At 33.1% G+C, this 21,957-nt stretch overlaps 1 protein-coding gene across 22 annotated transcripts in view; it reads right to left on the reverse strand.

Moving 5' to 3' along the window:
• Positions 1-620: 620 nt before the first annotated feature.
• The window catches only part of RBM26 (RNA binding motif protein 26), a 77,850-nt gene continuing 56,513 nt past the window's right edge, over positions 621-21,957 (reverse strand). For 12 of the 22 annotated variants that reach the window (XM_019742573.2, XM_019742578.2, XM_074329422.1 and 9 more), the window contains 4 exons: positions 21,129-21,215; positions 11,695-11,808; positions 8,222-10,085; positions 621-4,578 (listed from right to left, as the gene is read on the reverse strand). In XM_019742573.2, the coding sequence (XP_019598132.1) occupies positions 9,996-10,085; positions 11,695-11,808; positions 21,129-21,215 (291 nt within the window). In that variant the 3' untranslated portion in view covers positions 621-4,578; positions 8,222-9,995. The remainder of the gene's footprint in view (positions 4,579-8,221; positions 10,086-11,694; positions 11,809-21,128; positions 21,216-21,957) is intronic. The other 10 variants (XM_074329426.1, XM_019742574.2, XM_074329419.1 and 7 more) reach the window with 9 other exon arrangements.

The raw sequence follows: 21,957 nt of genomic DNA on the forward strand, positions 1-21,957 counted from the left end.
CTCCAAAGTGAAATTATCGAAGTATCTAAGTATTTATACGTAGCTTTGTAAAAGATTAAATTCAAAATGTATCACAGGTTTTAAAAACTAGTGTACTCTGACCCAGCAGTTCTACTAGGAATGTATCTTGAAGGAACAATCAAAGATGTTCAAGGATACAGCACCATTTATACTAAATTTAAAAAATAATGGAAAGGCCCTAAATGCCCCAAGTGAGGATTGGTTCAATACGTTATGGTTCATCTACAAATGGAGGGGTTTTGAAAACGGTATAAACCTGTTATCATAAATAAAAAAGATTACAATAGTATACATTAATATAACCCCCCCCCCTTTTTTTAAGTGTTCATCTCAAAGTGGCCCATGTGGGGATCGAATTGGCAACCTTGGTTTTATCAGCACCACGCTCTAACCAACTGAGCTAACCAGCCACTCCTATAACCCCATTTTTAAATGTCCAGTGGTCATTTATACATGACAGGCTTTCTACCATCCTATCTCTGTCTTTACATATCATGTGATTTTTAAAAAGGATTAAGAAAGACCAAATTCATTCATACTTTTCAGGTTAAGTAAAAGCTGACATGTTCAATCTACAAATATTCCAGAGGCTGGCAATATAGGTGTAAAATACATAATTCTTTTAATTTTACCAAGTGTGTCATTATTAACCGAAGTCCCCTATATTATTTCAAGCCAGAGTCCTATAGTATTTCATCAGATCTCTTTTAACTAGATTTTTATCAAGATGTATGACTTTGAGATGACAATGTATTTTCTCATAGAAGCCGTGTCACTAGTGGAAGACAGGTTATTTACCAAGCTCATTTAACCCACATTATAGATGACAGAAGGTATATCTGTAATGAAAAACAAAAGAACAAATTTATCATTTGATAAAATTAAGTATGAAATGAATATGCTGAATGCTGGAAAAGCACGTTAAATCAGAACAGAAAACATGTTCAAGTAAAAACTGAAAATTATGGAGGAAAGTTCTAAAAACTTTCAAAAGCTCTGGAGGTTGACAGTATACGCACTTTGTCTGATTTCACTTTAGTCCTTCTTTGACATCTCAACAATATTTTTGTACTTATCACTCAAGATAAGGAGAATCATTTTGGTCCCCAAATGGAAACAAGAGAAAATTTCTGGCAGTCAAGAGGCAGGAATTAAGAAGAAGAAGGTATGGAGGATTTGTAATGTGTGAGAAAAGAGGTCATTAGGCCAATAACACATAGGTACCAAAAGTGACTTACTAATTTAAAGTGAGAATGGAGTGATAAGGAGGGATAAGGGGCAATGTGAAGCCACTTCTTTATATAGACATTTCAGAATTCTCAATTGTACAAAGCTTGAGGGCAAACAAATTCTGAGGGCAAACAAAGCAAATTCTTTGTTTTCTATTAATATAATAATGCAAGATGCAGGACAATTTTAAAAAGTTAACAACTGCTTTTAAGTAAGACTATTTTATTTAAAAAATTTTCAAAATATAAAAATAATAAACATTATGGATATTTAACAAAACATAATTCAACTATAAATAATAAAAATGTTGACAACCCCACAAACATGTAATACTATAAACATTCTAAGCATACAAGAGTAGTTTTCTAGTTCAAGTTTTACCTTTTTCAGTTCAAGTTTTATCACCTTAAAAATAAACAAAAAAAGCTGCTACAGCTTAACCAATTACTTTCGCTCCACTCAAAGAGCAGGGAATTGTTTCCCCATGCCAACACACATTCGTGAAATGGGATACTTATGGGCACAGGTATCAAAAACTGGAACAATCCAGTCTCCAGAGAAGAGAAGACTCCTTTGGTGTTTTTAGGTTCAACAATCTGCAGAAATCGAGTTAAGCTAACCCACTTATTAAAGGAAATCTTGTGCCTGACAACATGTTCTGAAGTTAGTATCACACCCAAAACAGGTCCAGGATTCTGAGAATCAACAGTAAACATCTATGAATACTTTGCTGATACTTAAAAATTGTATCTTAAGAACATTCACTAAGGTGCTGGAATGAAGTCTTGTAAATGTAGAACACAATCTACACATTAACACAAAACTTGTACAATGTAAATAATACATCTCTTTCCAACTCATCAAATGTTCTATAAATATGTAAGAATTATCCTGACTCCTGATGAGTAAAAGACAGATGGGAATTTAAAGCAGAGCAGGATTTCACCATATATTTTAGGATTGCAAAAGTTTTCCATTTGAAATATGGGAAAACTGAGCCATGCTGAATGTATCATTTCTTAATTCTAGCCACATTAACACCACTCCTCTTATCAAAAGAGCTAATGACAAACTGAAGAAACTATTTTCAGTTTGGGAAGCTGGGCACAAATAAGTACACTGTCATTCTGCATCATATCTTTAAATTACGGGGTGTTTTCAAAGGGCTGGGCTCCTTACCTGACTCACCACAGACTACTTTTATGATTATGCTGTTAGATTAGAGTAAGTCACAAGTAACCATAGATTAAAGCCTAGCAAAGTCTAGATAACAGGTTCAAAACTGATATTGAAAGGTTTTGTAGCACCAATGACTTTTTCCTAAGACACTTGGTGGCTGCATCACTTTAAAGTATTATTTATCTTGTAAACAAGACCAAAAATATTCAGTTGATCTGTACTTTGAGCATAAATATTTATAAACTCTATTTTTAAAAAAAAGCAAATATAGCATGACTAGAACAGCTAATAGTGTAAAATCCAAGTACACTAAAAAATATAAAGACATATAAAAGGCTCCCACAATGCAATCATGCAGAGGTAAACTTTCATTCAATTACACAAGTGATTCTGTACAGTTATCTACAAATAGCTCCATGAGAATCCTATTCAGGAAAATGAAATTAAAATCCTTTAATTAATCAACATATGGGAATTTAATTACGTAACTAACCTACTGGCTCTCACAGTTTTCAAAAAGCACAGTGATCTTAGAGAATCAAATCATTGCAACTCTGATTTCAAACGATATGTTCAATTTTGTTTTACTTTATTTTGTTTTTAAAGGCAAGGGGTAAAAAGGAAGATGACAAAATAAAATTGAGGGTGATGGTATGTGGTCCACATCCATTAACCAACTAAAACTGTTAACAGCAAATATGGTCTCTTCATACTGGGTTTCTACCCTAGCAGGTAAACCACTATTACATGGGCAGAAAAATTTTTCCTTGAAAAAATACTTAACAAATCTGGGAAAATATTTACAAACTCCCTGCACCTATATGCTAGTTTGCAAATATAAACTAAGCTTAAAGTCTAATTTTAAAAATGCCTTGTAGGCTACTAGGTCATAATTATGTTAGAAGACCTTCCAAATATGTAATTTTCCTTTAAACCAATCCTAACATTAACCATGCTGTCTCCAACTAATGAGGATCAAAGTAGATAACTTACATTATGTATTCATTCTTTTTATTTTTCATGAAGACAAATGCAATGCATACTCAAGAAAAAAGTGTTTGTAGAACAGTCAACTTTACACACAAAAAAAGAGAAAATATGAGCATGGACAAGGTTGAACAGAATCAAGTGTAATTCGGACTTCCCTAATAAAGATTTGCTACCAAATATAACTTCCGACTTCTCAAATGCCTCATGAGAACCTATAGAGAAACACTCAAAAATTAATTTTCTGAAAACTTTTCTTATGGTGTTTATTATAAAAAGGGTATTTTGGGTAAATATTTAGGATAAAATTTAATCACACTCTATAAATAATCCTAAGCCATGTTGTTATAAATAATATCTTTTCCATAGTAGTCTTTAACAATGTTAGACACTCAGCATTATTTCCCTTTGCTTTTAAGATTGTCTTTGATGTCTTGATTGCAAGTGAGGAAAATACGGAAAAACTCTAAATTAGACATCTAACAGATATTTCTCAATATTTATAATCCATAGGTTATCCTGCATTACTTGAAAAGAAAGAAAATTATTCTCCTTATTGGTTTTAAAGAGCTAATTAAAAAGATTATTTGAGTAAGTGGTCTTGGCAATAACTTCAGTAAGAATATTTGGAAGAAATAGGCAAGTTATTACAGTGTGCAAAAATGTATTTTGCCATCTGTTCAAAATTATTTCAAGTGATTATCCTAAACATAGAAGTGTATCCTAAAACCCAGCAAAATTAAAACCAAACCCACGTTTAACTTTTTAATCATTTTCTTCATTCTAAATTATTAGTGCTAATTAACACCGCATCAAAGCTTTATGGACTTCCCATAATGTCTCAACTTGGCTGAGACTAAACTTATCTCATATTAGAACCCTTTGCATGGTGTTTAAAAAATAAATGGCTATAAAGTAAGGGGAGAAAACATTTAAGACTAAGGACAAAGCACACACTCAGATATACTTCTGGACTCAGGTGTACCCCTAGAGAACTGTAAAGATAAAAATGCTAATTATAGTACATGTAAACATCTATTCAAATTGATAAAGGGCAAACATAAAATGATAGAATGATATTGTAACAGTCGTCTCCAGACAGGAACAGGTCTTGTTGTTGTAGTCACAAAGCTAAATTCAGGCAATGATGATCTCTCTCTGCTGAAAAAAGAGAAGACTATTAAAAAAACTTTGAAAATAGGAACTAAATCTAAAAATTGAATCACACCATAAACTAATCTCTAATTTTTCTAAACATTAAAAAAAAAAATCTATTTAAGGAAGGATCAAAATCAAAGTTGTAGACACATTAAAAAAAAATCAGCTTTGGCTTCCAACAATTTTAACAAAACTTCTCTGCATCAAGCCTTAAAACATTAAGCTGCAAAGATCCCAGCTCTACGACATGGCAATGATATCAAATTTTTGGTTAGGAAATGTAGTAACTGACCAGAAAGTAAATTTTTATAGAGAGGTGGGTAGGCAAAGTAATTTGAAAAACTCATGAATTCCAAGATATTATATATAAAAATGAAAGCAAAAACAATTATCTTGTTTCCCTAAGATATTAAAGTAATTGCAAGTTATATCTAATTTCCTTAAACTCCATGATAATCATTTCATTCTTTAGTCACACTACGTAACATAAAATTCTGTACTAAGCACAATGATTAACAACAAAAATAAAAAGGAAAACATCAAAAGAAGACAATGCTGGGTATACAAAGGATGACTAATTTTGGATGAGGGGAAGATGAGTGGATAGATGAAATCAAGTAACAGAGAAGGGATTAGGAAGGAGTATAATAAACTGATACCAAAAAAGTAAAATAAAAATGCTTTCATTTACACTGAGTAACATAAAATACTTATAAACTGCAAAAAATTATTTACCAAATTAGAAAATTTTCTATTAAACGATGTTTTCATTAGAAATTACTGAGCATGGCAATCACGTTCACCAAGATTTCTCTTGTCCTTAGGGCTTTTAGGTAGCTATTTTGGAAGATTATCTGCTGTCATCTGATAGGTATATAATGATCAGAGAGAAAAAGAAATTCTCTTCTCTAAAAGCCTGTGTACATACTTTAGAGAAACTAGCCAATTCAAGAAGTCAGTGAGAGCAAGGTAGTAGTTCCTGAGATCTGGGAAAAGGAAATTTACTTTCTGCCTCACAAATATTATACACTCATAATTTAATCCTAGATTAAATTTCTACTTTTAATTTATAGAATTTTAGAAGAATAAGAAAAACTGAAAGACCAAAAAGTGAACTAACTTAATTATAGCCAGAATTTCATACATGACATGCTTGTTTTAAAAGGCTAAAAGACTTTTGTAAGGGAAGAAAAAAAATCTTACAAATATTTATATATATTTTAGAAGGACTAAAAATAATTTTCTATAATTAGTTGACATTATGGGTAAGGGGAAAGAAGAAAACTATAGATAATAGTTTATATAATGCTCTAAAACAGCCATTGAATTTTAACATACTAAACAAGCAACTTTTTTGCTTTCTTTTTGTAACCCTTAGAGCCAACGATTAGAGTTCCAAGTTTTATTGGAAATACAGTCCCCATAAAACAGTTTTAGTAACAGGAAATTTCCTTCAGTTAAGCTCAGCCATACTGTCTACAAATAATCAGCTAGAACAGTGATGTCTTGTCTTCATAGTAAACTAGTGGTTGATACATTTCATTGTATTACAGTAAAATAAGCACTACGGAATACTCTGCCATTCCTGCAACATGATTTCAATAAATGCTTGGGCATTTGTTAAATACTAAAATTAATTTTTAAAAAGTTACAATTATTCAGTAACAGTTAAAATAACACTACTTAAAAGACATAAAATATTGAGTGAAATATGTAAAATGACAACTCAACCATCCCTTGAGGTAATCCTAATCAATCTTTTAACCAATAATATATAATTTCCCTCAATTTTTTCTTGTAAGAAGTAGCTACCTACATTATTCTTAATCCTTTTTTCACCCCCAACTCAGCCCACATGTGTACTAAAGCAAAGAATTTCTTAGGACAACTATAATTAAAAATGTGTTTTGAGTTTTAGGTAGCATATTGTAATAGAAAAAGAGTGTTAAACTTTGAGTTCAGAAGTGAGTGGGAAAGTTATAAGTAGGAAGGAAAAGTGCTAGTAAATACAGAAGTTAATCCATACTTTCCAGGCTGAATGGAATTTGTGCCAGATAAGGCAAGCATTTGGGAACACTATATACAAAACTGTGCTAAGACACTTAATCATAACCAAATTGAAGTTGTTTCCATTGATAAGGTGACCAGAAACAACAATAACAACAGTTATGAAGAACTGGTATAGATAAATTGTTTTAGATTAAAAACTAATATACCACCAGAGAAACTATAGATGTGAAAGAGACCTTAGAGATCATCTAGTCCAACCTCAGAAAACAGCCCTGGATAAGTTAAGAGACTTGTTTGAGGTCAGAGTGAGTTACAGAGCTGGGACCAAAAGTTAAATCTCTTAACCTTTGTCCAGTACGCTACACTAGGTGATCTTTAGCTATAAAAAATTAGTGAGATGGACTAGATTGGTGGCTCTTGGCATTTCTATTCTTACACACTGATAGAAACTAAAAGGCTATTTTACTCCTGAAAGTGACTACAACACTTAATACTCTAAAATATTAATGGCTTAGTAATTGTTATGGAAATTCCACTAAGACTACATGTGTACACTTCCATCAGTGTTTGTCACCCCATTGGTGCAACAATACTTAACTGTATCAATTGTTTAGCAAAATGGCCCCAATGACTGAGAAGACCTTCAAGAGAGATTTTTAAAAAATTGATAAGAATTAACAAGGGAGGTAATTGTCACTCCATTATTGGAGATGTAAACGTGCATTCATTCATTAGTTCATCCAACAAACATCTGAGTGCCCACTATGAGCCAGGCTTTGTGATAATCACTAGAGATAAAAAGATGAATAAGACATGGTCCCCTTCCTAGAGGAGCTTGTAATCTAGAGGGGAAGACAGACATATAAACCAGATAAATTATAACATAAGTACTTGTAACAGAGATATGAACAAAGTGCTGTATTAAAAGGGAGGGTAAAGGTATGAACTGGCTATGACCAAGAAGTCTACTAATTTTGTTCACGAACTACCACATTTACTGTACACACAATCTCATGTTCTATCAATAATTAGAAAGAAGGTAGAAACACAGCGTTAAAAAAAAAAAAGAAAGTTGGTACTGAAACTAGAATGCCTGCATTCAAATCTAGTCCTTCCATTACTACCTGTGACTTCGGACAAGTCACTCCATGTCTATTAGCTTACGTTTCCTTATCTGTAAAATGGGAATTAACAACTAAGTCAATGGGATATCTTGAGTTTTAAATATGAAGAAATAAAATACATGTAGAGTACTGGTATTTATAAATATATTAATTTTAAAAATTCAATAGCAAAAATCTAATGTAAAATCGTATTAATAAAAATATACGATGAGTGAGCCTAATGAATGTTGCTAATATTTAATCCGCATACTTTGAGAACAAATAGAAATATATTTGTCTTCTAATTCATTCACAGAAAAAATGGCTTAAACATTTTAATTTTAGGTTACTAGAGAATGTAGTCTAGGGAAAATAGCTATTTACAAATTTAAATAGAAAATTTCAGTTACATGGTAAGGGAATTTTACAGTAATTTAAAAAATACCGCTAAAATTTCCTAATCAAATTATAAAGCCAAAAATCAGCACGGAGATTTAACTGGCCTTTGAAAGATTTTTCTTTCTTTATAATACCTGTTTGGTGTAAAGAGAAGAAACGTGAGCCTCTGCCAATTTGGCACCTTTCACGACTACTAAAAAGAAAAGAAAACAAACTTACCTAACGAATCAGAATAGCACATAGTCAACATATAAGAGACTACATAAAATATATCACAGATCTAAATATAGTGAAGAAGTTTTTGAGTACAAGTCACTATTTTGACAAAAGGAATCTGATTTTGAAATCTTAAATATGAACATGTATACCACAATAGCAAGCCAAAACATTCCTATGAAACAGTATTATTATCAACAACATATATATAACTTTAACCCTAAGTGTGGGAAAAATCCACTGGTCACTCCACTGGCAGAAGACTATGGTGGTGGAATTAAGAGTTTGTGATTGTGAGGACCCAATATGAAAAGAAAGTGATTTTTTTTTTTAATGTGAATTTTAATATAATCACTATAAGCTCAGGAGGGGCAGAAACACTTGTAACCGAAAAATGATGAATTTTAAAAGATAAATATGTAATCTCCCACCCCCTCATTCTACAAAGAATGCATTTATTTTCTGGAAACTCCTGTATCAACTTTAAATGATCGTGTTCACTTGCCAGAGAAATCCACTTAAAAGTCACAATATTGTTGCAAATGTCAAAGATTTTTATACAAGCATAGGAAATGCACACTTAAAATATCAGACTGGAACACTTACCAAACAGTGTTTTCCTAAAGTAGTATCTATAGTACATTTCTTTATTCATATATCTTCAAATGGTCAAGTTTTCTTTCATACATCCAAAATGTAATGTGATGGTTTTCTTATTCACCAAATGTTAGCTCTACTTGAAGTCTGGTTCCAAACTAATCGGCCTGCTTTTAAATTTTAAGACATCTGTTGAAAATTTATAGGATCAAACCAAACTGAAGTGGTATAAATTTTAAACAGTGGATTGTACATTATTGTAAAAGTACCAGTAATCATTATTATTGAGGATAAATTAGTGATTATAGCTCCTTTTGTGATAATTGGGGGGAAGGGTAGATCACCATCTGGAATGGTCTATTTATTTCAATTTTTTTCGTTTTTTTTTTTTTTCTTTCTTTTTTTAAATCAAAGAACATTGTCTTGTTTTTGTTTTTTTGTTTTTTTTGTCATTGCTTTTCTTTCTTTTCTTTTCTTTTTAAGAGACCATTCCACTTTATTTTAAACATCTGAATGCATAAGGAGTCATATGCAAAGCAGTCATAACACCGTTATCATTAAAACCCATATGGTAAAATACATACACAAGTCCAACAAAGGTCTAATACATAGTAAAGCCTAAGCATACTACTATGTAATATTATGAATACATAACTTGAAGACTTTAGTTAGAGTACTATGTTATCTATTCATTTTTGAAAACATTCATTAAGATTTTAAATGCAAATTCATTCCTTATTTGGAGTAAAACAAAATTCTCTAAGTTATAACAAGTATTGGTCATAAGTTTTTAGACCTATTCATTAAATTACAAAGAACCCAGAGTTCCGTAATATTCAGTAGAAGTATGTAATAAAAACATTGCATATGTTTCTGGTGTGATGCCTTTAGCAATTGTTTACTGAAATAAAATGCAAACATCAATCTTTCAAAATACAGGATCAGAAGGTAGTTTTCTTCTCTTTTGTCTATTTGTGAAATCCATCTTTATCACATTTACCAAAAATTGTTTTTACAAATATGTAAAAGTACATTAGATAATACTAATGAAACACAGGTCGAGTTCTAGCAAATGCAGATCAATGATCAGTCAAATCATCTTCTCCAAGAACGAGATTCATTATCCTCTTCTTCTTCATCATCATCTTGAAGTAATGAGTCATCCACCATAGACTCTTCCTGAAACTTTAGGTTAAAATGCATTTAGGAATTTACCCAAAAAGAAAAAAAAAAAAAAAGAAAAGAAAAAAGTTGACACTTTAAATACTGATTTCTCTCAACAGAGTCGAATACAAAAGGTATTTCTATAGCTAGAACATTCAAGAAACAAAGAAAAGCAACCTTTGTCACTCAATGGTTTCTCTATAGTATCTATTCTATTGCTTGCACCAAACAGGCACTAAAGAATTGTCAAAGTAAGCCTTTGTACATGCCATTTCTCCTGCCTCTCTTTATTAAATGATACTATCTTCTACATCTACAAAACAATGCTCAACATTTTTTTTTTTTTAAAGAAAACATCAGTAAGTCTTCTCTGACTTACTACAGCACTGGACACTAAACCAGTAACTTGCATAAAAATCTATCAAGATTTTCTGTTGTACCTAAACAAACGTTTTCTTTTATAGCATTCCTTTTTTCCTCCATTCCCTTCATAAAGCTTCTCAGACTGCTTTTCAAACTTTTCAAAGTACCTAATACCAGGAGCTCTCCTGCTTTTCTCCCCATTCAATTCAAACTCATGGAAGGACAAAGGTATAATCTAAAATATAAAATGACAAATCATGTACATGAGTTTCAAAACACACAATTTATTCTTGCATTTGACTATGGATATGTGTAACAGCCTTGAATGCTCTTCAAACAAAATGAAGTGACACTATGAAAATCTAACAAAGGTAAAACATGGAACATTTCATTTCCCTACTTTACCTTTATTTCTTAAGTTCATCAACTTCATCCTACAGCTTATTTCAAGATTAAACAAAATAACTGCTTATTTTTAAGTTTTGGGCTTCAAAGGGCTCTCCCACTTCACTGTTCTTATGCTCATATGTCTCAGCCATCAGACTAACTGCTGTTACCCAAGAAAAGCGTACTCTTCCACACCTATCCCTCTGCCCAAACGTGTCTCTCAACTATAGTCCCAGTCCCAGCTGCTGGTAATGGAAAGCTTTATTATCACTTAGGGGTCAGCTCCACTGTACCACCTCCTTCAAGATTCTTCTGGACAGAAATAATCATTCCTTCTTTTGGATTTCAACAGCATATTGTTCAAATCTTTTTTCAGCATATCAGTCTACCTTTTATTATAATTAGTTTCTCATGTGTCTGTCGCCACCAGCCCCCTTTCCAGATTATAAGCTCCTTAATAGGGACCGTGTCTTATTCATATTTGTGCCTATCAGAGTATCTACCATATAGCAGGCAATCATTCTAGTAAACTAAAACGATATGAATTAAAATAAACCTGAAATGTTAATACAGCAATTGAGTAGAATATATACTCTAAAACTTGAAATATGAGATTTCCTGTGGATAAAAATCTAATGAATAATTATTATATTCTGAGAGTAAATGAAAACTGAGTATATATATGATTTTCATATATTCTTTCTGGATTAGCAATCCACAGTTCTCATTAATTCAGAAAGTTTAAAGTTGTCTGCATTTATCTGTTATCCCCTGCCTGGAATATGGCTCAGGAATAAAAATTTAATGTTAAAATCACATTTTATATAAAAACGTGAACATTTAAGGGGAAAACCAAGTGAGGGGGAAAAAAAAAACATACTTCCTCTTCATCAGGTTCAATTTCTTCTGTTTCAACAGCTGAAATATTAGTTACTGGTTTATTCCATGCCAGTTTTAGATCCTGCCCTTTGAAACGAGCCCCATGAACTGCAGCCTAAAACAATTAAGAACATTGGGATATGAATCATTAATAATTTCTGGAAAAAATGAAATATTACATGATATTTAAATTAAATGAGCTAAACACAAGTAAAGACAGCTGTCTATTAATTTGCTTTCTGGTTATTTATTTCTCTATTTACTATTTGTTATTATAATTTACTTTTTTATGATTACGTATTTCTAAAATCAGCCTAGTGACTGGCTATTCCTTCAAAAATAAAACAAGAACAATTACTCATAACTGACTAGCGTTATTTCAGTACTGGCCAATATCTGAGTAGAAGGACATATGTCTACACATCTATGATATAGTAATTGCTATTCAAGGCAATAATCTCAAAGCACTTCAAGATCCTGGATGTAGATTCTGAATCAAAGTCTAAATTAGAATTAACAAACTAAATATATTTTATTGCATTTTAATTCCTGTTAATTTACAAATGGCATATATAGTAACTGTAAACTAGACACTTAACAAAATAATAATTTTGCATGTGGAAAGTATCACATTATTTTTAAATTACATCACAAATACCATAAAATGTTTGATGTATTATGATTACAATGGATAAAACTCTTAAGTTTTCTATTCAAAACTAAAGTGCTTCCTACAACGATTTCAGAATTGCATATGATAAAACTTAAACTTAGTAAACTTAAGTTCTTGCTACATTAAGTTGCTGCTTTGGAAATAGTGCATTCAAATTAAAGTAACATGAACTAACATAAATCAATGTTAGCAACATACAGAAATAACTCATAGTCACAAAAGATTTATAGTATAATCTCAAAGTATAGCATAATGTGAAATGTAGAAACAATTACATGTTCAATGACATCTGACTATGAGTTGTGTGATATTAAAGTCCCCAGGTATAAATTTTAAATCTGCACACATAAATTTATGATAAATTTAAAAGCTTTCATGCCTATTAAAATGCAGCTCAGGAGTTTTTAGTCCACCTCTTCATCACAACGTCATACAACTAAAAATTTTTAAAGTGCTTATATAGGAGATTTAAGTTCAGAAACAACTTGTAATTTTTTAAGCTGTAACTATTACATAAAAATATATTACTGTAAAGAATTCCAACTGTCTCATGCAAAATGTCTGCTCATAAAACTTAACTGTTCATCTAGCCAAAAATGGCAAAAAATGTTAGTGACATTTCCTGTAAATTATTCACAAAAATTTCTGAATCTTTATTTTGTAAATCTCTATATTCAGCACATGCTTCTTCAAATTTATAAGGGGAGCCTATAATTCTCTAAAGGTTTAATTTTAAAGTTATTTACAGGATGCTTTTCAAAGCTAGGTATATTTAACTTTTTATTAACTTTGCTTCATCAGAAGCTTTTGGCTATTTGGCTGTGTAAATTTTAAAAATAACTGAATTCTTGCTTTTTGAAGATATAAATTTATTTCATGTAATCTGCAACATAACCTCTTAAAAGTTTAAAAAAATTCTTCTGGACTTCCAGCCAAGATGGCCATAGGTAAATGCTGTGTTCACCTCCTCCCACAACTGCATCAAAATTATAACTAAACGACAGAACCACCCTTGACAACCACCTGAAGACTAGCTGGACAGAAGTCTTGCAATTAAGGATATAAGGAAGGCACATTGAAACTGGTAGGAGGGATGGTGACGCAAAATGGGTTGGTCCCACACCTCTTGTGGTAGTTGTGAATAGGGAGGGCTATCTCGGCTGCAGAGCTTCCCATTGAAGAGCAATGGATACCAGGCCCACATTGGGCTCCCAGCCTGTAGAGCCAGAAACTCAGTCTGGGTGGGACAGAGGACTGCTGGAAACCCAAGCATCCTTTTAAAGGGCCTATGCACAGATTCATAAACATTCACTCTGAGTTCCAGCAAAGGGCCAGCAGCTCGAAAAGTGCCAGGAACATAACAGGGAGGAACTGAATTGCCCCACCCAATTAACACATCCAGCGAAACCTCTTTTGGAGACTAACCTACATAAGGTGCTGTCCTGGTCCCCCACTACAAACTTTCTTAAAATCTCTCAAAGGTCCACAAACCTCAAACAGACAGCAACTGTTCTCAGTGTGCCCTGTACCTCTTGTTAAGCGGCCCAACCCTGGAACTACTGGCAGCTGACCTCAATTCACAGCATAACCACTCCCAGGTGCCTCCAAACCCAGCACAGGCAGCTACCAACCAAAGATCACTTTGTAGCTCCTACCAGGTGACCTCAGGCCAGACACAAGCAGTGGCTGACCTTGGCCAACACAGGAGCCCCAGAACCAACACCCCAGGTGGCCAGCTTCAGACCACACCAGAGCACCACCCAATTAGTGTCAGAAAGGACGCATCTAAAGGTTGGCCTTGGCAAGCACTGGAGCCCCTCTAAAGCAACTCCCGCTCTGTGGGGTCAGCCCCTGCATAACAGCTTGCCTGCTGAAGTCATGGCAGGTTCTCACAGCCAGTCAGCCTGACGGTCAATCCCACTCACTGACATGCCAAAAGCAATCAAGGCTCAACTACAACAGGCACACACAACTCACAGAAGGGTCACACCTGAAGCAACCGACTCAGGTGAACAGGGAGACTGTGCTCCTGGGCCCGGCAGGGCACTTACCATATAAGGCCACTCTGCCAAGATTAGGAGACATAGCAGATACACCTAATACATAGAAACAAAGGGAAGCAACCAAAACAAGGAAACAAAGAAACATGTGCTAAATGACAACAAAGGACAAAACTCCAGAAAAAGAACTAAACAAAATGGAGGCAAGCAATCTACCAGATGCAGAGTTCAAATCAATGGTTATGAGAATGTTCAATGAACTTAAGGAACAGATTAGCTCAGTGAGAACTTCAACAAAGAGATAGGAAACATTGAAAAGGAGATAGAAAACATAAAAAAATAAAGTCAGAAATGAAGAATACAATTAACTGAAATGAAGAATATATTAGAGGAAATCAACAGTAGATTAAGAGGGAGCACAGGATAGAATCAGTGATTTGGAAGAGTGCAGAAAATTCCCAAACAGAACAGCAAAATGAAAAAAAAAAAAATCCAAAAAATGAGGATAGTTTAAGCAGCCTGTGGGACAACATCAATTATGACAACATTCACATCACAGGGATACCAGAAGGAGAAAGAGAGCAAGGGATTGAAAACCTGTTTGAAGAAATAATGACTGAAAACTTCCCTAACCTGGAGAAGAAAATAGACTCACAAGTCCAGGAAGCATGAAGAGCCCCAAACAAGATGAACCCAAAGAGGCCCACACCAAGATACATCATAATTAAAATGGCAAAGGTTAAAAACAAAGAGAGACTCTTAAAAGCAGGAAGAGAAAAGCAGTTAGTTACCTACAAGGGGACTCCCACAAGACTGTCAGCTGATTTCTAAACGGAAGCTTTGCAGGCCAGAACGGACTGGCAGGAAATATTCAAAGTGAAGAAAAGTAAGGACCTACTACCAAGATTACTCTATCCAACGAAGCTATCTTTTAGAATCAAAGGAGAGCTAAAGAGCTTCCCAGACAAGAAAAAGCTGAAGGAGTTCTTCACCACCAAACCAGTATTACAAGAAATATTAAAGGAACTTTTCAGAAGAAGGAAAATAAAAAATATGAATAAGAAAATATTGCCAAGAAGAAAAAAATCTCACTGATAAGGCAAACACATAATAAAAGCAGTGGATCAACACTAAAGCTAGTACATAGGTTAAAAAACAAAAGTAGGATGACCCTATGTAATTACAACAGGAAAGTAAGAGATACACATAAACACACACACACACATACACACACACAATAGAAGTACAAAATAATGACAAAAACATAAACTTGGAGGGAGGGGGTGAGTAAAAATGGTAGTGACTATAGAATGTGCTTGAACTTAAGTGACCATAGACTTAGACTGCTAAAAATGCAGCTTGGTCTACACAAAGCACATGGTAACCACAAACCAAAATGTAGTACGACCTGTACGGAGGGCAATTTCATGACTATCCATCAAAAATTTAAATGCACACATCATTTCACCCAGCAGTAATCTATCCAGAATATACCCTATAGTCATATTTACATATGTACAGAGACATGTGCACCAGGAGTATTCACTGCTATACAGAAAAAAAATAAAAACAATGTAAAGTCCATCAACATGGTTGATTACAGTTAGTACATCCATATAATGGAATACTTATGCAAAAAATTAATTTATTTTTGGGATAGACAATACATGTTCATGATTTAAGAACTCCAAAGGTTGTGAAGTAAGAAGTAAATCATCTCCTCATCTTTATCCTTAGTTCTCAGGTTCCCTGCCCAGAGATTACAAATGTTTTTAGGAGTTCTTCCCAGCAATTATATAATTTGTGGTAAACCTGATATTTTCATTCTCAGACTTATATACAGAGCACATAACTAATTATGTTGGTGTCAGTGAAAATGGTGAATTTTTAGCATGGAAAAAGGGGATATGAAGGTGCCTGAGATTAAGTAAAAACCATATAATACAGAATTAACTTGCAAGTATTAGTACGAGCTCTTAGTTTATCATTTTCTTTTACCTACCTACCTACCTACCTACCTACCTACCTACCTACTTATGTACCTATTGTGTGTGTATGTGTGTGTAAAAACCCTAAGTTCAGAATTAAATGGGAAATGTCAGTAGAAACTTTAAATTTATTTTCTTCATACATGTGTATATATGCAAATTTACATGTGTATATGTCTATTTGTATGTGTGTGTATAAATGTATGTATATTTTTTCACTCCCAGCTCTGACCACTGAAAAGGATTAGTGACTGCAATATACTCAGTAGTAATGAGCACCCTTGGTACTCATGTTATGGTCTCTAAATACCTCTGCCCAGTAAAAAGAATCAGAGCTCCTTAGAGAAATGACCAATTCCAGGTCTGTAAGACAAAATGTGTAAGATGAAACTAGAACACCTTTTCATACCAGAAAGCAAGTACACTATCATAACCTATTAGAGTCCTGTCAATAAATGAGAACAGTGGACCAATATCCATGAAATGTTTCAGTGTATAACTTCATGATTGAATAATACCAATCAAACTACCTCACGATATGAACCTTATTCTGGGTTCTAAACAAAGTGAGTAAAAAATGTATTAAAAAACCCAGGAAATGTAAACTGTGACTGGGTATTTGATAACATTTAGGCAATATCAATCATTTTTAGTGTAAGAATGGTACTGTGTTTTATTTTTTTAAGGCTATAACACTGAGAGACATACGCCTATGTGTTTATAGATGAAATGATACAATGACTGAGAATGGCTCCAAAATAAGGAGGGGGAGGGTTGTAGTTGGTGAGATATAGACAAAATGGGCTATAAGCGGATAATTGCTAAAGCTCTATGATGAGCATATGGAGGTTCATTTTACAATTCTCTAATTTCTATGCTATGAAATGTAAACAAAAGTCTGTTTAAAAGCTGAAGCTTTTTATTCACAGGCTTGCTCCAGTCCTTTGTCTATTTTTTTTTTTAATTAGTTTCAGGTGTACAAAACAACACGCTTTACACCCCTCACAAAGTGATAACCTCCTGAAGTCTACTACCACTCTGACATCAATCATAGCTATTATAACACCCCTATGAGTGAGTGAGTGAGTGAGTGTGTGTGTGTGTGTGTGTGTGTGTGTGTACTTAATTTGCCTATTTATTCTTGCACATAGTTATTCAAAGTTAGCAGCCAATTAGGAACTAAGGAAAGTAGGCATACACATAACAGAAGGAAAAATAGGCTGAAGATCTGACAAATGATGTAGGAAGAAAAAGTATGAAAAGCAGTTGTGAGGCGGGTTCCCTATCTTACATGGAAAATTACTCTGGGAACAATTAACATTTGGAAAACACTGGGTTAAGCAAAATTAAACAAGAGTGTTTATCTTCTGCTTTTTCAAGTCACTTAAATTGTGAATTTGAATGGAATATACAAAATGCAGCTTTTCACAAACTTATCTGACAAGAGAATCCTTTGTAAAGGGAGCTCTTGTAGAATCAATGTTCTGCAAAAAGAGCATGGGGAAAACTGACCTAAGGTCAGAAGAGTTAAAGCTGCAATCCTAGTGTACCTTACATTTTTAGTAACCACAATGATTAAAACTAATCTATAAAAGAAGGCTAAAACCAATTTTATTAATGTTCGTAATAACCACAGTATACAATGTTTAGGTAGGAGTTACATTAAAGAACTACAAATTTTAAAAAAAAAGTAAAATCTAATTTTTTTTAGAACTTATAGGGAAAAACTTCTTTCCATTCCTTTAACTCTTGAGTTCAAGCTGCATGGTCCCTTTCTCACAAGCTTCAGAGTTAGATTTACGAATGCTAGTAGCACAGTGCCCACTACATATATAGCAGTACTTAATAATTGTTAAGTGAATTAGGAAAAACACACACCAAAAAACTCTGTTATGTACATGATTTGATTTACCTTGGTTGAATTTATTTATACATATTATTCTTGTTATTAATTTACTATTTATTCAGGCCGCCCCATCAACTTCCAACTGTTGATGTTACACTATCCTCTATGACTCCAATTTTGTACTTCTAACTTCAGGTCAGAGAGTTTTGAAATCATCTACTCTTTCTGGTTTCCTATTCAGTTTCCAATCATCTCTTATTCTGGAGGAAAAAAAAAGATCTACAATCATAACATTCATAATAACTAATATTAAGAGGGTTTACTCTGTCCTAGGTACTTCACAAATTTTGAAATAGTGAATCCTCACAACTACTGGGAGTTGAGGTATGGGTGTCAAAAACGTACTGTTAGTAGAATAAGATTCTCTTCTGATGTAAAAAGCTATATATATGACCTCTTTGAGTTTGGGACTGATTCTTAAAAAGTGGGAGCTTAACTGTTCCTATTCTGAAATCTTGGTATCTTACAAAGGTATAGAAACAATTCAGAATAGAAAAAACATTCTAACCAGTCATGGGAGGAGACTACTTTTTGTTTGTCCTGTTTGGGTACTTAATCCAACTTCAGTACACTGGGGTGGTGCTAGACAAACAGGAAAACAGAAAATTTCCTAACTAACCAGAGTCAAATCATAACCAGTTTAACCTAAACCTAAAAGTGTTCTGTTCATGTTATTATTATTCCTTAAAATACTTCAATCTCTTTCCTGGGGGGAAATTTCTCACTTTTCAGTCATATTTCAATGTCTCAATTACCTTATTCCTATCCTGTATTTTCACTTTGAAATACTATGCATCCACTGATTATAGAAAATAGAGACATTCATTCAATCATCTAGGACAATGGATCAGAAAATAACAAAAAATGAAATATTTGGGAACAAACATTAGCAAAGGTTGACAATTTTCTTGTCTTGGAAAGGTCTATCCTTTATCTTCCTACATTTTGGTATATTTTCCATAATGCTGGTGATGGTAAATGCAATCTTTTTTGTACTTTTTAAGCATTCTTCCTTGACAAAATAAAGAATTGGCTCCCCCATGTCAAACACACTAATTTTAAATTTCTAAACCTTAATGTTCCCTAAAACCCAGAAGTTTGAAAACCACTGTTTTAGCTATACTCTGCTTGTATAAAATAAGCTTCAACTTAATTTCCTGTTCTCTTCTAAAATAGAATGTTACAAAATCTAAAGAAATTTTTTGGCTTAAGAAAATGTTTATGGTTTAACAACCTTTATAACGTAATTCAAATGTTTAACATAGCAATGGTAGTTTTTCTTTCATCCTGTTTGGTAAATCCAACTGAAGTGGTACTTACCCTGAAAAGGTAACTCTCATTAGATTTAACTATTTTGTCACTTATTCAACCTTGATGTAATTCAGTGTTTTACACACACACACACACACGGTGGAAAAGCAAGACCCAAGAAAGAAGGCATATGTCAATAAGCCTTAGCAAGAGCAATATTTCCAAAAATTATTTAAAAGGCAAGAGGTGTTTTTTTTCTCCCTCAGCCAAGTAAGTACGCAGAAAAGTAGTATAGATTTAAAATTGTTACTAAATCCACAAACTTGATAATACAGTATTTTAATCATTGGTACAATAACAACTACTATTGTTTTATATGACTGTTTCCTAGAAAACAAATAGAACATAAAGAGATATTTAGCTACCTATCTAACATTACGTTGAAAATTATCACTGAAGTCATCATTTAAAAGAAGCTTTCTTGAATTCAACAATACCTTTGACAGAAAATTTGATCAAAGATCTATTTTTTCAATATAACACATTTACATATAAGTTTACAAGAAAGTTTTAAACTCTCATCAATTATAAATTACTTTTTACTTTCCAAAACATTTTTAATGAAAGAGAACTCAAAACTAGATTTAAAAAACAAAACTAGGATTAGGAGTTCCTAGACTATAAAACTATCCACTACCCACCCCACTAACCTAGAAATTAGGTTAATCCAGTGCTCAGCTGAGCACTGTTCTGAGACTTACCAGACCCCCAGTGTTTTATTGGCTACAATGTCCCAAGAGCAACTCCTAAGCCCCCAGCAATCTACCATTGTGCTGGCAGGCAGTATTTACTACAGAGAGGATAGATACATTTTTAGAAGGTTTTTCAAAACTTTAGACCACAATCAACTTAAAAGTTCTAAAAACTATCCAACTCTGCCATTCACATCAGGCTGTTTGGAACACGGTCCAAGGACAATATGGTACACCTATTTCTCTACAATCTTGAACAAAGACTACACAGGGCTGAAAAGGTGTCTATGAATCCCCAACCTTTAAACCCATTTTCCTTTTTTAATCTTTTAAACCCAGAATAAAGACAAGGTTGCATCTACTTGTCATTCTTTGGAAACACAATTAAAGATACATAGTTTAAGACAACTATACTAAAAGGACCCTAAAAGCTACAGCTATATATCATGTCTTGGGCAAAAAGTTGCAGAGATCGAGTTGGGGGTATGCTGAACTAGGGACACTTCTTTATGAGTTGGCCAACACTATTGCTCCGGGCCATCTGAGAAATAGGATAATGGGAAATGGGGTGGCCCTATCTCCCGTGAAAGAAAAAAGGAAGAATTCTTGGTGTCTCAAAACAACACAACTTGACATTCAACTTGCTAACTATATAGTCGAATCATATCATTTTACATATAGGATTGCCTAACTGCTTTAGGACATTCTTTGAGGCCACGAATTCCACTTCATGTGTTCTACCTACCGTCAAACCGTAGTTATTTAGTAAGTTTAAAAAAATCCATTTATATTAAAACTTAAAAGCAGTATTTATAAAAAATTTAAATCTGGATCTTCAATAAATTAGATTATTTGTAGTACTTACTGCTTCAGCTTCTGCTCTTGTCTTGAATGTAATTACTGCATGAAGTGAAGAGTCATCAATCTGACAATCTTCAATTTCACCATATTGCTTTAAATTAAAAACAAGTATTTCCTCCAAATAAATATTTTGAACAATCCAAAATCCTAATGGTTTTTAAAATATTAAAATACCAATAAATATAATGAGAATATATAAATTCACGGTGATTAACAAAGTGGAGAATAATTCATTTTAGTACTTGGTATTGTAAGATCATCCAACACTGTTTACAATTCTACACTTTCTAGAATTAGGGAGACTTATACTTGATTTAACTATTCTTTAAATAAAACAAGGTCAAAGACTGAGCTTCCTTATTGTCTTTTCTTTTATACTCATTCTGATCCCAGAACATGATCAATTCTTTCGAAAGCAGAATATTTAATCCTCAGAATGTTTTGAGTTTTTTAGTACCATTTCCAATTTAAAGATAGGGGAGGGTAAGAGAACTTAAGTCTTTTTATCCAAAGTAATTAATTACCAGGATGAGAATCTAGGTCTTTTGATTCAAAAGTTTAACACTAACTGACTCTGCTTTCACTCTTACTATAAACTCCTCTAGACAACACACTCTTCTAGGAGGACATTTGCAAGCTAAACATATTAAATTACGCTTGTTTTGGTTTGTTGGACTTTATATTTTACATGTGTAGGAGGATTTTTCTACAAACAGCAACCTTTATCATATAAAATTCTAGTCCTTTATATGTCATTACTAATACTTGCCTTCTTTCCTACCCAAAAATAAAACTATAATTCCACAATCTCGTTAAATAGACACACACACTCC

This window comes from Rhinolophus sinicus, linkage group LG04 (genome assembly GCF_036562045.2).
Source record: "Rhinolophus sinicus isolate RSC01 linkage group LG04, ASM3656204v1, whole genome shotgun sequence".
Classification (NCBI taxonomy): Eukaryota; Metazoa; Chordata; class Mammalia; order Chiroptera; family Rhinolophidae; genus Rhinolophus; species Rhinolophus sinicus.